This window comes from Bicyclus anynana, chromosome 17 (genome assembly GCF_947172395.1).
Source record: "Bicyclus anynana chromosome 17, ilBicAnyn1.1, whole genome shotgun sequence".
NCBI lineage: Eukaryota > Metazoa > Arthropoda > Insecta > Lepidoptera > Nymphalidae > Bicyclus > Bicyclus anynana.
The window spans coordinates 11,211,298-11,228,653 of NC_069099.1; the positions used below are offsets into that span (position 1 = coordinate 11,211,298).

Genomic DNA, 17,356 nt, shown 5'->3' on the forward strand with positions numbered 1-17,356 from the left:
TATATTCTTATAGACACCTGCTATTTCTAGCTCACCAGAATTTACGTATTTTAATACAAGCAAAAGGGGTAACCACTATGACATTTTAAGTTAATATTGCTTTTGACAGTCACTAAGTATTAAATAATTGTGGACACACTAACTACACAATGTCCCATTTGCCTCTGTAATAGTTTCTATTGGTTCCTGAAAAAAAGAGTTGTGTGTAAGATTGATTTTTCAGTAAATTTATTGTAAGGAAATTTTCCAAGTTTATATTATATTTAATTAATTTATATTTCAATTTATAAAATATGAGTCAACTATTTAGCTACTATTTTGCCAGTTCCCATTTACGTAAACGCCGACACGCACACAGATGTACATTAATTTTCTCAATCGAACTATACACTTCACACACACACACTCATAGACTCGGCGCCTTAATAGTAGTCTTAATAGTAGTTAATACCTTTAAAATTACTAAATCGATTGTTATAAAAAACAGACATCCACATACATACTTTTATGTATTTATTTATATTATTTATTATATAAATATTCATTACTTACCATCCCCTATCGCCAATCGCCCCTATCTTATATCAGGATCGTCACTCGTTTTATCCAATTTTCTAATATATTTTTTGTCGTCTATACAAAATAATTTGGTCCATACTTCTGTTATTCTGTTTGTTTTACATTTTTTGCCATATATGCAGGATTTACAATAACATTTACACTTTCTGTAGGCAAAAAGAAAAAGATATATAAATATCTAAACAGCAAAGCAACAAGCAACAGCTAAGAGCAAGTTATTATTAGAAATATTTTTATTGAAGGAATAGCTGTTACTAACCTTAGTCGAGTTAGCGACAAGTGAGAGTCGTCCATACACGCCGTATTTCCGTTCGTCCTCGGGTCGTAATGTGCCCATTTTTTTCATGACTAGATAAATCTGTAACATCGTAAAACTTTAGTAGTGCGAGAACTCAGACCAATTATTGTATAGGACCTGCATCGCTAGACGTTATTTTTCTCTCAAAGTATATCTATAGAAAAGTGTAAGGTGCGCAACCGAGGAGCAGCAGGCCGCGACGTGCGCGTCTGCAAACAGCACACGGCGGCGGCGGCGCACGGCGAAAGATGCGCAGAATAGGTTGCGCACAAAAAACATAACGCTGTCATTCGTTCATCGAATTTTACTGACCATATTTTAATTTATATAGCCCCCGGTATGAAAATACCGAGGGCTATGTTAACTATAAGGAGTATTTTAGGTTTTTGGAGTACTCGTAGTGTGACCGCTAAATTACAACAGCCTCAAAATGTTGAAAACCGAATATCCTTTGACTGACAATGGCATGTCAATCAGTAGTCTATTTCTTGCTTAGTCTACGGGTCTAGTGATTCCATCGGTACATCTCTAGCCGCAATAATGACAGATATCAATGACAGCCCTATTATGACCCAATAATCCTCAGTACCTAATGACAGATATCAATGACGGGCCTATTATGACTCAATAGTCCTCAGTACCTGATGACAGGCCTATTATGACGCAATAGTCCCCAGTACCTGCTCGAGTTTTAGAATAGAAACGAATGGAAAAGATTGACATATTTTTCCGACTTAAGTGGGATAAGGGTAAGGAGATGATGATGATGAGTCCCCAGTACCTGCTCGAGCATGCCGTAGCTCCTAATAAGGAAGTCTCTCTGCGCCAGCAAGTTGACACGTTCGCGCTCCTCTCTCTCCACGATGGGGTCGGGTTCGTATGAGCAGAGCACGTACGGTGGCTTCACCGGCTCTTCCTTTACTTCGGGTTGCATTAGCTATATTATAATTGTCTGATAAATAATTAAATAGATAAAAAGCTATTAACTAGGTATATATTATTTTTAATTTTCTGTCACCAAAAAGAATAATTTTACAGAAAAATTATTCAGTATTAATGATCTCGATAAGATCGATTCTCTCATTCAAAAAATTATATCGATTTTCTCTGAAAAATTTTTATGACTACCTACATCATTAGTAACTTCAAATCCCAAATGTAACCCTACCCATGCTATCTGAAAAACACTGCAACTTCATATCTCATTTAGTTTGAGGAGGACCTAACCCTCTAATCATCATCATCAACAACCCATATTCGGCTCACTGTTAGTACCTACTGAGTCTCCTCTCAGAATGAGAGAGGTTAGTCTAATAGTCCACCAATCTGGCCCAATGCGGATTGGCAAACTTCACACACGCAGAGAATTAAGAAAATTCTCTGAAGTGCAGGTTTCCTCACGATGATTTTCCTTCACCGTTTGAGACATATGATATTTAATTTGTTAAAAAAATGCACACAACTGAAATGTTGGAGGTGCATGCCTTGGACCGGATTCGAACCTACGCCTACCAAAATCGGAGGCAGAGGTCATATCCACTGGGCTATCACGCAAATAAAAAAATATTCCATCTTATTTCTTTAGTTTTTGTGAACAGTTTTAAAAATATTTAAAAACACAAGACGCCATTTTTCTTAAATAATATTGAAAATTACTGATGACTCGAGAATGTATTCGTTTTTGAATTCCGTATTTGTGACGGGTACGACACCGTCGTGTTCCGTACGCTCCTACTGTATATTATTGACTAGCGGACGCCCGCGGCTTCGTCCGCGTGAAAGTCGATGTAAACTTTCATCTACCCTACGCTAGCCCAACCCTACCCCACCCCTACCCCTACCCTACCCATTAAGGCTGCACACGCGACGTAAGCTTAAAAATGGAGTAACTTTTCCCGTTTTCCCAACATTTCCCTTCACTGTTCTGCTCCTATTGATCGTAGCGTGATGAAAAGTATACTATAACCTGCCCAGGAGTATGAAGAATAATTGTACCAAGTTTCGTTAAAATCCGTAGAGTAGTTTTTGTTTCTATAACGAACATACAGACAGACAGACAGACAGACAAAATTTTTACTGATTGCATTTTTTGCATCAGTATCGATCACTAATCACCCCCTGATAGTTATTTTGGAAATATATTTCATGTACAGAATTGACCTCTCTACAGATTTATTATTAGTATAGATTATGTATGGTTTGTTTATAAAATGTTATTGATAATTTATCAACCATAATTAACTGTTCTAAGCTCATTAATCAAGTTTATTTTCATTAATTTTAGAACAATTTTTTTTAAACACACACACTATAGTTCATTTAGACCACACCCCTAAGTACTCTGGTTTCGTTTCAGAAACTGACAATTTAGCTATCCTTTAATTCATAAATCCGTGATCTTACTAATAAAACAAACAAACAAACAAGCGACTCGCCGATGCCCTAAACTTTGTATTTTAATGCTTATTTTGCCGTTTTGTTCAATTCTTATTTTGTTGTGGTAAACAAAAAAAATAAACCTTGGCTGAGTTTGTTGTTTTGGAACCCTCGTAACTTTAATTTTAAGTTTTCGACTTTAATTACCACCATTAAATCATGACATAACTTGACTTTTCAAAAGTGCTGAGGCTTAGTTTAAGCCTAATTGAAATAAATGAAATTTGATTTGATTTATTCCCACAGTCCACTAATTCCCAGTGTAATAATTTTCCCAATTATTAACTAAATACACTTGACAATGCTTACAGTTATTGGTTGTTGCAGTGGCGAAGATTTCGTAGACAGTTTAGTCTTGTCGTCCTTCTCCTTGCGTCTCGTTTCGCGCGTCCGCGGACGAGTCTTCTCGCTTACGACGCTTGTCGCCGTCAGCGGCGCATCCTCTCCGTCTTTCTCCTTCTTCTCTCCTTCTTTGGTCTTCGGTTGAGATGGCTTCTTTAGAGCTTCTGCTTTGGCTTTCGTTTGCTATAATATTTTACCGAAATATTATTCGCTTTATGTTAAGTGATGGTAGTAAGTAACTAAGCAGAGCATAAATAAATAACTAAGCAGAACAGATTTTATTCAACCCATGAGCACAAAGAAAACGTAGTAAAACACAACATTATTTTATTATCTACCTATTAGTTACTGTAGATAATATAGACCGTTTGTGGCTAGCATAAGGAATGTGAATAAATTACTCAGTCAGTACAAGTAAAAGGTAAGTTACAATGAGATACCTGTACCTATATACTGTATAGATTGTCTTACGTAGCCTCAAGACATTCTATACAGGCTCGCGTACAGCTCGCCCACGGGACACACGCGTGACGTCACACCACATCATATACATGTGCTACGTAGCCGGCGCTGTTACCTGGAACTCCTCGCGCTGTATGCGCGTGCAGTCGCCGCGCGCGCGCGACGCGGCCGTGCCCGTGTACAGCGAGCCCGACGGCTGCTGGAACAGGCTCGCGTACAGCTCGCCCACGGGACACACGCGTGACGTCACACCACATCATATACATGTGCTACGTAGCCGGCGCTGTTACCTGGAACTCCTCGCGCTGTATGCGCGTGCAGTCGACGCGCGCGCGCGACGCGGCCGTGCCCGTGTACAGCGAGCCCGACGGCTGCTGGAACAGGCTCGCGTACAGCTCGCCCACGGGACACACGCGTGACGTCACACCACATCATATACATGTGCTACGTAGCCGGCGCTGTTACCTGGAACTCCTCGCGCTGTATGCGCGTGCAGTCGCCGCGCGCGCGCGACGCGGCCGTGCCCGTGTACAGCGAGCCCGACGGCTGCTGGAACAGGCTCGCGTACAGCTCGCCCACGGGACACACGCGTGACGTCACACCACATCATATACAAGTGCTACGTAGCCGGTGCTGTTACCTGGAACTCCTCGCGCTGTATGCGCGTGCAGTCGCCGCGCGCGCGCGACGCGGCCGTGCCCGTGTACAGCGAGCCCGACGGCTGCTGGAACAGGCTCGCGTACAGCTCGCCCACGGGATACACGCGTCTGACGTCATTATATAGTAATGTTTAATTTATTAAATGCAATAGGAAAAGGAATTTTGCCATATCTTTTAAATACAAATATAATGACCAATATTCCCATTCAAATTTGTGACACAGTGGTACCCCAGAGAAGGAAAAAGAAGAGGTAGACCACAAAAAAGATGGGACGACGACATCAGACAAGTAGCAGGCGTGACGTGGAATAGAGTGGCTGAAGATAGACAGGAATGGAAGAGGTTGGAGGAGGCCTTTGCCGATTGGCAAACAGATTTCCAAAAAATAAGCAAGAAACGGCTACTACATACATAAATCTCTCGTTTATGTTTTTAGTATGTAAAAAAAAAATAATAATCTGAACAAAAAGCTATTAAATATTCCCGTTCCCTTCCAATAACTTACTACGAGTAAAAATCTGTGGTAGGAATGGGTACGACAATAGTCCAGAGGGTATCGAACTACTAGGTGACGACTGATGAGCCCGACCTCTTTACCGTTGGGCTATTCAGGCTAAAACTGTAATTTTACAACACATCCCACAACCTAATATTGACACTTATACGTACAGGCGGAGATCTAAGAACATTTCTACTCAAAAAATCGTATATACCTGCGTTTAATTATTAACTTAACTTTAAAAACGGTGATATTGTGCTAAGTCTAAATGAAATTGAAATCTATTCTATATTAGGCTATTCAAAATTTGAAATAACTCACCTGTAGTTCCCAAGGTGTGTCTCTTCCCACTGTATTTGCGTCTGCCACGGACTCTTTTCCGGTTCTTTTTCTTCAGTTGGAGCATATTCCACAAATCTAATGACATAATTAGAAAACCGTGATTAAAAAGCCGTGATAGCCCAGTGGATACTACCTCTACCACCGATACCGGAGGGTGTGGGTTCGAATCCGGTCACTGGCATGCACCTCCAACTTTTCAGTTGTGTACTTTTTAAGAAATTAAATATCAGGTGTCTCAAACGGTGAAGGAAAACATCGTGAGAAAACATGCATATCAGAAAATTTTCTTAATTCTCTGCGTGAGTTAAGTCTGCCAATCCGCATTGGGCCAGCGTGGTGGAACATTGGCCTAACCCCTCTGATTCTGAGAGAAGACTTGAGCTCAGCAGTGAGCCGAATATGGGTTGATAATGATGAATTAGAAAACATTTAATGACTTAGAACATCTAATGTCCCTTGGCAATCCATTCCAAAGGGCCACATGTTTTAACTGCGAGTGAATTTCTATATATAAACTAGCGGACTTGGTCAAGCTTCGCTTTGACTTACGCCTACCCCTACCCTGCCCGAGCCCGAGGCCTTTCCAACGAATGCAAAACCGTGGAAATCGGTTCGTGCGTTCTGGAGTTATAGCGTCAGGAAGGAAAACCCGACTAGAGTAGATGTACGACTGAGGATAATATACAATTTGTCTCCATTCTACAAAGCTCACTTGTTGGTCTGCAGCAGTCTGTCCCTGATCCTCTTGCGGTCCTCCTCCAGCACTCGCTTCTTGTCGCACTGCCAGATGTTGAGCATGGTGAACGTGTCCGTCAGCAAGCCTTCCTTCACCTCGCGGTCCAGCTGCGTGTCCGTGTGGAAGCTTGGAGAGTGGTTCACCTGTCGGTTTTGTTATAGACTATAGATAAGCTTACGTCGGCCACTGACGATCAAGTAATCTCGCACGCCTGCCGCGCTAACGGCTTGACAGCCGATAAAACTGTCGTCTGTTGGTCGCGATCGTTTTATGGACGTCAAGCCGGTCCAACAAAATTTTATGTAAAGGGGGGTTCCCTTTTCATAAAATTTTGTGGGCTTTTGTAATTAAGAAAGAAAGAAAGAAAGAAAATAAATTTATTCAAATCTAAAAGTTACAGACAGTCAGTACCCTATCCTTATGACAGCATGTCTGTCTGTAACCCTTAAAAAGAAAGGGTGTACAGCTCAGCTTATGCCGTGCACTACATACAAGCATAATACACGGCGCTGATTTTCAGCTGAGACCCGTGTGACGTCACAACTTATAATTGTACAAATAAATTGACATTAACTAAATTAAATTAAAATAAGCAGCAAATATGTGTTACATTTTAAAAATATATAATTACTAATTAAACTACAGATATAATGTGATACTAGTATGTAATGGAAAACGACAATGCAATTTATATATATATACATTTATAATATTATGAAGTGTATGTATTTATTAATGCATAATATATATTTTATAGTACATAAATATATATAGGTAAATAGAAAATCATGTTCAAATTAAAATAACTAAATTATTAACTAAAATTTCAAAATTCCAAAAAAAAAAAAAAAAATGAGTATCCTATTTATCCTAATTATGTTGATTCCCTCTATAAAATTGATATTTCCACCGCACAATCCTCAAATTCCTTTTGTCTATTTAGTAAATAAATCTTCAACTTTCTACGAAAAGCAAATTTGCTTCGGGAATCACGGATTGGCGGTGGAATATTATTCCAGCAGCGAGTGGCGGCATATTTAAAACTACCCCTAAAGGCAGCTGAACAATGTCGAGGGACGCTCAGAGGCTTACGAGTGCACCTTAGTGATTCTCTGTCGCGGCTCATCCTGCTAAGCTTCTGACTCAAGTATACTGGCTTACCATCTTTTAGTATACCAAAAATCATACTAGCAAGATGTACCTTCCTCCTAGACCTCATCTTTATCATATTATGCTTATTCAAAAATGGAGTGACATGAGCTCTGGGGGGAATGTTGAAACAGAATCGCGCACACGCATTTTGAACCCGCTGTATGAGCTTACTGGTTCTGGCCAAGACACGAGGCCCGTAAACTACATCTGCATAATTTAATTTCGATAGTACGAGGCTTTCTACCAGGTGTATACGTACTTCTTGACTGATGTAATTACGAATTTTGTATAAGATCTTTAACCGGTAAAAGCAATTACGTACTACCGCAGCTATATAGTTGTCGTATCTTAGCCCAGAATCCATAAGCAGCCCTAAATTCCGGGCTTCAAAAACCCGCTCTAATTCCACACCCTGAAGAGTCACTCTAGTAGTTTCTAAATTAATTTTCTCTAATTGTGCTTTAGTTCCAAAAAATAATAGCTTCGACTTGCAGGGATTGAGGACTAACGAATTTTTGTGAGACCAAACTGCTATCCGTTGAAGATCCTCATTTACTCTCTGAACCGCCAAATTGTATTCATGAGGCTCAAAAGAATAATAGACCTGCAAATCATCGGCATATAAATGGTATTTACAATTCTTAATGTTATCTGTAATATCTGCACAATATAAGATAAATAAAAGTGGACCTAAAATAGATCCTTGAGGAACACCCCTACTAACATATTTAGTGGAGGAACGACACTTCTTTCCATCATCTTGCGTTACCTCAATGTACTGGGTTCTATTCATCAAATAACTGTCAAACCAATTCACTGTACCGATGTCAAAACCATAATATGATAACTTAGAAAGTAACAGTGGGATGTTTATACTGTCAAACGCGCGTGAAAAATCTAACAATACTAATAGCGTACACATTTTTTTGTCTTGGTCCGACAATATATTGTCCGTTACATCAAGAAGAGCAGATACTGTGCTCCTACCAGCCCTAAAACCTGATTGCATTTCAGGTAACAAGTTATTACTTTCAAGGTATTTAGAGACTTGCAAGTATACAATCTTTTCTAAAATTTTGGATGCACAGGGCAATACACTAATCGGGCGCAAGTCTTTTACAGTACTAGGATTATTAGTTTTAGGTATAGGACGAACCACTGCCACTTTCCAAGCATCAGGAAAGGTTGATTGTTGAATTGATGTATTGACGATTGACGAGATAACTCCAAGGCTCTGTGGAAGTGTCATGAGCAACATGTCCAAAGTAATCTCATCGACCCCCTCTGCATTTGAACTCAGATTTTTAATTATTTTATAAATCTCCATATCATTGGATATACTAAGCGATAGTTTACTAGACGTGGCCCTGTTGAACTCATAAAACGTGAGCTGTGAGATAGGTATATTATAATCACCTGGTATATCCAAGAAATGTTCACTAATTTCATTTGCATTACAAAGATGTATAGGCAAGTTAGTATTTTTTTTAGGTAACACTGTGCTCTTAAGGTTACTCCATAATACCTTAGGATACTTGATTTTATTGTTAATATCATGTGAGTAATAAGCACACTTTTCATTATTTAAAGCTTCGTTGACCAGCGACTTATACCGTTGATAAGTTTCTTTATTTAGGTCAGTTTTCATAGTACGCCACTTTACGTGGGCATCATCCCTTAACTTCATCATATGTCTTACAGTATTTGTAATCCATGGCTCATACCGATCTCTTGTTAATCTCGTTCTTTTGGGGGCATGCACATCAAAAAGCAACTGTATGTAATTATTAAATGATGAAACCATTAAATTGACGTCATTTAAGCAAGACAGCGCGGACCATGGAATCATAGCTAAATGAGTGTCAAATATATCTGGAGATATTTTTTGAAGAGATCTGAACGTCAAAAATTTCGGAGGTACTTTTTTTCTTTTTAAATTCAATATACAATCTAGGAATGCATGCCTGCTAAGAGTAGGTATATAAGTGACTCCAAAATGAAGTGTAGGTATATCAGTACAAATAACATCAATGAGGCTCTCGCTATTTTCAGTGAAGTGAGTTGGAGAATCAATTATTTGATGAAGTTGTACAGAATTAAGAAATGTGATTAATTTTTTAGTCTTGGAGTCGTCTTTTTTCATAAAATTAATGTTAAAATCACCAAGTACAACAGTATAATCGTGATTTGATAATGATTGGATGCTCTGTGTTTGTCTTACGTGCAAACCTTTTTTTTTAATCAAAAATTTGTGTTGTAAGCTGAAAGTAAACAATTTTGGTTTAAATTAGAAAAAAAAACATTTACTGTACCTCTAAAATGAAAGGATGCAGTTTGTTGTCCAACAGAATATCGAAACCCAGAATCTCAAAACACGCGTGGACCTGTAAAATACATAAATTATGTCATTTCAAATCCGTCATTATCAAATGGACCATTAATAATTTTTCTATGCCTATCTCGCTTGCACTTACGGCTCTTATGAACCATTTAACTAAGGGCATACCTAACAATGAAAGAAATGTATATGAGTAACCTTTATAATCAAATCCAGTTAATAAACTTTACCAATTTTATAAATTAGGGACTACAAGATACTAATTAAAACACCAGTACAAACTGTAATACGAATTAATTTTAAAAATTCTATACTGTATATACATACACAGTAAGTTAGGTATTTATACTAATATAATAAAAAAGTAAAGTTTGTGAGATTGTAAGGGTAATCTCTGGATCTATCTTATCTTTAACCAATTGGAAGCCAAAAGAAAGTAACATAGGCTTTATTTTTTCACCGTTATTCCACGGAAAAGGGAACTACGCAGGTGCTAGTGATAGTAGTAGCGCCGGTTCAAGGTGCCAGCTGATATTCAGCGCTGTATGTATGCCCAATATTTGCTTGGTACATACAATACTGAACTGGAACCTTTTTCAAGATTGTGCCAAACATGACAGTGTTATTCTGATGCTTCAACTACTTTTGGTCGAAGTTGCCCAAGAGGTCGAGGTATTAGGCATTACAATTAGTGTTAGGTAGACCTAGCATGCGACCAAAGACTTATTTCATGAAGAGAAATAGAAAAATGGCGGCGGAATTGTCCCAGTCCTATCTCTTTTGTCCCTAAGCAATGACAGAGATAGCGATAAAAAATATAATACTTACACATAATCATTACTTAGCCCCAAAGTAAGCGTATAACCTATGTTATGAGTACTAAGATAGCGGATTTAATCATATATATTTATAAACTATATATAAATACTTATATAAATACACCAATGCTTGTCACACAAATATTTTCCAGTTGCGATAATGGAACCCACTATGGCACGCGGCCGTCGTTCTGCGCGATTGGTCGATTTGTCTTACCGAGATAATGTCGAGGGTCGCATAATAGGCCTAAAACTGTTATGTGTATAAAATGTAAATAATAAAGGAATGGGAGAGGACCATGTCGTGGGATGGAAAGCACGCGTGGTAGCTGTGCTTGAGGATAGGCCAGGCGGAGATGATGGTCTTGACGATGACTTGGTCGATGGAGTGCCACAGGCGGTCCAAATCCACACCTTGTGACAGCAGCAGCTTGTTCAGCGTCGATATCTTGCTGAGTGAGCAAACATTGCCTCTTTACTACTATATTGTAACTGCTCGTTGATCGAACGGTCAACCTATGTGGCTTCAGATCTCGAGCCATGGAATACCTACTGAGTTAGGGTTGCCAGGTCGCCCAAGTTAAAAGCCGGACAGTCACGTCAGTTTTGCCTGACATTTGGGTAAAAACGCCAGACACCCTACATTATTGAAGATTTTTTGTAGGTACGTCTGTAATAATAGGTACAACATTTTTTTCATTAACCGACTTCAAAAAGGAGGAGGTTTTCAATTCGGCCGGTATTTTTTTTTTATGTATGTACACCGATTACTCAAAGACGCCTGGACCGATTTCAAAAATTCTTTTTTTTTAAATCAGCATTCATGATTATTACCGTAAATTTTGTTCTCACAGTCGTCGTTCGCTTGTGTCCTTAATGTAAAAGCCGGTCAAGACGGACACAGTTCAATTTGGCCGGACACGGAATAGAAAAACCTAATTATGTCCGACTTTATCCGGACACCTGGCAACACTTTTCACAGTTTCTTTCTTCTGAGAATTTTTCAGTAAAAATTTCAGCTCGGAGTTAGGATATTTCTGGTGTTTACCTCCATGCCTCGGAGAGTACGTTTAGCCGTCGTTCTCGGTCATTATCATCAACATTCGATAGTGGTTGTTACATTATCACGCAGTAATTTTGCGAGATGATCTAAGGTCTAGGTCTAACGGAGGACGAAGTCGCGGGCGACCGCTTAAAGTAAGCTAATAATGATGATCAAATATTGTCACGTTCTATACGTATTCATTTGGTATTATTTATAAGGTACGAGTACAGTAGCGTGCGCTTCGTACATGCAAAAGCAAACTGCGGATCATGAGTATTCAAGACGTCATGGCTACCTACATAAACATTCAAGAGAAACTCAGTAACAGCCAGGAGACAGTGCCGGATTAAGGAGACGTTATGTCCTAAGCAATCTTCCCCTATTCTTAAGTGCACTACAAAGATTTTTTGGCAGTGCATGTAAGGGCTGCCAGTCCATGGAAGCGGAGCAAGGCAGATAGGATTGCACAAAATCTCCGCTCCTCCTAAGTGGACAGGGATTTGAGAGCTAGTTTAAAAATTCATATAAAACCGGTAGCGGAGCGGGGAAACGGAGCGAGGTTAATAAAATTAATTAACTTTATTTATTTAACATAGTTTGCAACTCCGCTCCGCATTCAACCGTTTCTCCGCTACGCTCCGTACGCTCATGTGACCACCGGATGCCCTAAGCATTAATTAAATAGCTTATACGCTAATCCAGGACTACCCTGACAAGGAAAGCTGATTGTTTCACACCTCTGTGCCTTGGAGTTAGCCTAGAAATTCACTCACTTGAAAGATACGTACCGTTTGCTGCCCGCCTCCGAGTCGTAGACGTAGGTGCGGCTGTGCTTGTTGAGCGCGTAGTTGGTGAGGTGCATGAACACGTTGGTCGTGTTGTTCACGTTCGGGTCCGCGTATCTGCTCGTCGCGAATCTGTATTTGTATTTATTTATTTTATGTATTCTTCATGAAGATGTCAGACTTGACAGTCAGGCCACTGATTGTCACACTGGAGAGCAGTGGCGGATTTACAAATTTGCCGCCCGTAGGCTATTGAATTTTTGCAGCCCCTACTGAACTCTGAAATTCTATAGGTATCCTAGTTAAATTCGATAGGTATCCTAGTTCAATACAATTAGGTACCTTAAATTGTGTCAATAAAATTGAACATTTTAATATTTTAATTAAGACTGTACAGGATGTACAGGACTAAAATATTAAAATTATCGTTACATTTACTTTATTTCTGTAAAGAGAAAGTATTTTGGGTCAAATTTGCCGCCCCCTAAAATCTACCGCCCTATGCTCCAGCCTACTTAGTCTACTGGTAAATCCGCTACTGCTGGAAAGCAACAGGCTCGCTACAAGTGAATGCTCAAGTCTATCAGCACCTTTAGGCGAAGCTGTTAACTAATAGAATAAAAATAACTTATTTCACCTCACCTAACAAGGCCTTCGTTGTAGACAAAAATCCGAAGAGGATCACACGACGTTATGAGCGTATACACCCGAATGTCGAATTTATAACCGTCGACGAGGTACGGCTTTGACAGATATACCTGAAAAAGATCAATATGTATTAATATACTCAGAGGCACAATTATTCGCTCATTAAGGGCCCAATTGGGGGGATAGTTGTGCCTCTGAGTATATTAAATACTTTTGCTTATGCTTCGTTGGTCAGTATGCTTGTAAGTCACTATAAAAGACAAAATAAAGTATACTTTAATATAATAGACTACAAGCTCTTGGAAAAAACCGGTGAAATAAACCAACGTGAATATTGCTTAGAAAGCTGTTACTATATCAAATGAACTCAGAGCATTATGCCGTCATTTCTGAGCGGTACAGGTGAGTACGCGAGTAAATGGAATTTTTCAGGTACAAATGAAGAAATTCGACTAATTAATAATAATGTACGGCCTTATTATAGTGTTAAAGATAATAGGGATGATGACAGTTTTTTAAATTGTATATAAATTAAGAGTACGCTAATAGTAAAGCAATTTTGTAAAAGTAACAGGGTATCTGCGATCATTACTTTCGGAGCTACAGGGATTTAAAGGGTCAGATTTGAAAAACGCCCCTTACAAAATGGTACGAACTTATGACGTCGTAGGCAATTAATGATTATGACTGAGTTAGATTTGTATGGGCGTTTAAACAAAATTACTTATATGTTTGTTATTTCTGCGTTTATGTTTATAGTTCATTTATTAAAAAAATGTCACATTTAATGTAAGGAAACTAAAACTGTATGAATTTTCATCTAATTACGATAAAATATTTTTAGTAGATTTTGAAATTTTATAATCTTATTTATTTTGCAAATATCCAGTCAATCTTTGCTTTTTATGTATAAATTAGTTAACATTGACCCTATTTACCCGACTGTATCATAAAAATCAATATATTCAAACCTATTCATCATCCCCATTAATAATTAATTTCGAAAAACCTAGTGCCGTACTAAAGTGGTGGTGACGGAAGTCAGCGCAAATTTTTAATTCATCGATAATTGCAAAAACAATACACTACCACCCTAGAAATAATTGTTAGTAAGTATATATTTCTTACCTGGCAAATAAGTTTATCTGTGGGCTTGATGTCTTTGAGAGACTTAGTGAGATAGATGCCGCGGCCCTGGCTGCCACATTCCGGCTTTATTATGAACGTCTTATTCTTACGCGCCTTACTGTAGTTGAAAGCTTCGCCAAAACTAAAATTATATATTTTGTTATTAATATAACTAATGGGTACGACAATAGTCCAATGGAGCAGGGATCGAACCACCACCCCTCGGTGATGACTCCGATCACTTTACCGTTGAGCTATTGGGGCTCGCTCAATTGATAGTAGGACAAACAATAACGATTTGTCTGCCAATATTTTAGTTATACTTACTCAGCCGGCAAACACCAAGTCTTTGGAAAGAAATTGTATTCTTTGGGATAGATTTTTTGCATTCTGTTTAAATTTCGCGCAAGCAAATCCTTTCTGCAATAAATAAAATTTTCAATATTACCTTTTACCATGCAACACTATTTATTTTTTGAATAATTATATATTGTTGTTTTAATTTTACCTGCAAATCTCAAGCATTCCAGGAAAGTGGTTAATACGTTGGAATCTCTTCATCTCCTTAGCCCGTTCAACAGAAACACTCATATCTGTCCAATAGAAATTCCAAGCGTCTTCTTCAGAAACTTCGCGCATGCCAAAAGCGCTGGCGACTTTACGGATTGACTCATAGCGACAGTTAGTCAGGCAAATAGAAATTTGAGATCTAAAATATCACGTTTTTTTCACATTTAGTACATACCAAAAACAAATCTTTTAAAATTATACCCATAAAATGGGATTTTAAAAAGCCTTGCCTCTTGTTTGTTCGACTTGGTAGAGGCACTACCGTGCCCCCAGATAATACAAAATAATACTAATAGTAATAGTTTTGTAATTTCATACTGTATTAAATTTGTAATTTCATACTGTATTAAATAAATAAATACATAAGCTTTTTTGTTTGATGAATGATAAACAATTATGGGACTTGTGAGAAAGAATAATACTTCAAATTACTCATCTATATAATTGTCTTCATATTGCTGTTTCTTTTGGGTTTTCACTGTTGATATTATGTAACAGGAAACAGTAAAATTAATAAAAGATAGTCATTGAATACCTCTTTCTTTTCTTCTTCTTGCGTGTGGCTTCAATGGGAATAATGGGTGCTGTGCAGGACGTTGGCTGTGAAGTATTATCCTCATCATACAGTTTGCTGTCATATTTGAGCAATAATAGAGACGCTATGTTCTCTGCTGTCTCCTCTTTTGATAGCTGTTCACCCAAAAATTCTAAAAATTCCTTAAATTTAATTTTGGAATAGAATATATTTTAAGAAATGATTATTTTTTAGCACAGATCAACTGCTTATTTATCAAATTGCATGATACAGAAGAAGCAATCTTGCCTATTCTATTAGGATAATGATCTCTGCATTTGCACATAAATCTATAATTCTATACTAATATAATAATGTAAAGTTAACTTAAGTAGTTTTAATATAAATACTTTTATAATTTTGATTCAATATAATCCTTCTAGACCAAAATAATAATGCTAATAAATCTGTAAATAGTAATATTATAAATAGGTAAAGTTTGTGGTGTTGTAGGGGGTAATCTTTGGATATACTGAAATGAATTTGGAAATTCTTTTACCACTAGAAAGCCTTATTATTTGTGAGTGTCATAGGCATATTTATCTATGTATTTTTAGGGGGATGGGAACTATGTGAGTGAAGCTGTCTGCTAGTCTTCTGCTGCTTAGTATATTTAAACAACTATGTGTCATTGTACTAGTACAAGAAAAACTCTACAACAACCTATATTTATAACTAGTTAATTTAAATTAAATTTGGGTCCCAGTTTGTTAGTTAGTTACTTTGGCTTGATAGTTGAGATGTTATTCTATAAATACACTCTATTGGTGGTGAAAACCATCTATAAAATTATATTTAACTATTTAACATTATCAAGAGCCATGACAGCCTAGTGCGAGAGCCATGATAGCCCAGTGGATATGACCTTTGCATCAGATTCTAGAGGATGTGGGTTCGAATCCAGTCTGGGGCATGCACCTCCAACTTTTCAGTTTTGTGCATTTTAAGAGATTAAATATCACATATGTCTCAAATGGTGAAGGAAAAACATTGTGAGGAAATCTGCATACCAGAGAATTTGATTGATTTAGCATCATTGCTGAGCTGGTAAACTTATAGAAAAAGTAAAGATAACAACATTTTGTTCTACCTGGAGATCTCTGTTTACTGGATACTAAATGTGAATGTTTTGGACTTTGATTATAAGGTAAATCTACATCATTCATGAGAATCTCTTGCAGCTCCTGCTGAAAAAAACTAGTGTTAATCAAAATTGTTATACCTAATAATTTGTTTCTATATTTTGTATGTTTGTTTATTGTATTTTGGAAATAAGCATGCAATGTCTACTTTAATAAGATCGTACAGAGCCTTGTGATAGTATGTTTTAGATTGTAATTATGTATATACAGTAACGGTCACTAGTGGACCAAATAAATAAATAAGTAAATAAATTGAAAAAGATAATAAGCATGAAAAGAATAAAATATTGTTTACAATATTACCTCCATTGACTATGTATACTGTTTAATATACGTTTAAATCAAAAATATGTAAAAATAACGATAGACATCCTACGTTAGTCTCAAGAAAAGAGGAGGCTTAAAACTTGACCAATAGTTAAACTGAAACAAAATGTTCAGATAACAATTTAGGTGTATCAAACTGTACCTAATAATTCTCAAATTGACAACATAAAACAATTAACATACATTATTTTAATTGGACGATTTTCATCAAAAATTTTCATTCATGGGACACTGTTTTGTTTTTGTTTTTGTAATTTTTTCATTTCTTGTCAATTTGACTTTTTTCATTCGTGATTTTTTTGACACTCGAAAATGACAGATTATCAGATATTTTTTACGAGAAATAAAAAAATAGATAGACAGAGAACAACAGTGATAGGTCCGAGGTCGTAATAGACGAATCCTATAAATCATTCACACTCTGTGATCACCAGAGACTATAGAGCAGAGCAGAAGCCACAGAAAAGTGAAAAAC

At 37.5% G+C, this 17,356-nt stretch overlaps 1 protein-coding gene across 1 annotated transcript; it reads right to left on the reverse strand.

Moving 5' to 3' along the window:
- Positions 1 to 4: 4 nt before the first annotated feature.
- LOC112057702 (tubulin polyglutamylase TTLL13) lies at positions 5 to 17,295 on the reverse strand. Its single transcript, XM_052886508.1, has 17 exons — positions 17,112 to 17,295; positions 15,374 to 15,509; positions 14,777 to 14,977; positions 14,596 to 14,688; positions 14,269 to 14,410; positions 13,135 to 13,250; positions 12,496 to 12,624; positions 10,961 to 11,114; positions 9,819 to 9,890; positions 6,331 to 6,497; positions 5,598 to 5,693; positions 4,758 to 4,884; positions 3,623 to 3,838; positions 1,659 to 1,814; positions 839 to 937; positions 553 to 725; positions 5 to 186 (listed from the first exon to the last, which is right to left on the reverse strand). Exons 1-16 carry the CDS (start codon positions 17,293 to 17,295, stop codon positions 717 to 719), a joined length of 2,097 nt encoding a protein of 698 aa, XP_052742468.1. The 3' UTR covers positions 5 to 186; positions 553 to 716.
- Between the last annotated feature and the right edge of the window lie 61 nt (positions 17,296 to 17,356).

Excerpts from the sequence above, each read along its gene's own strand:
- LOC112057702 (XM_052886508.1), bottom strand. The coding sequence starts at position 17,295 with ATGATTTATAGGATTCGTCTATTACGACCTCGGACCTATCACTGTTGT. Across the intron at positions 11,115-12,495 it reads TCGGAGGCGGGCAGCAAACG|CAAGATATCGACGCTGAACA; the intron begins GTACGTATCTTT and ends TTGCTCACTCAG. Across the intron at positions 5,694-6,330 it reads AGACTGCTGCAGACCAACAA|ATTTGTGGAATATGCTCCAA; the intron begins GTGAGCTTTGTA and ends TTATGTCATTAG.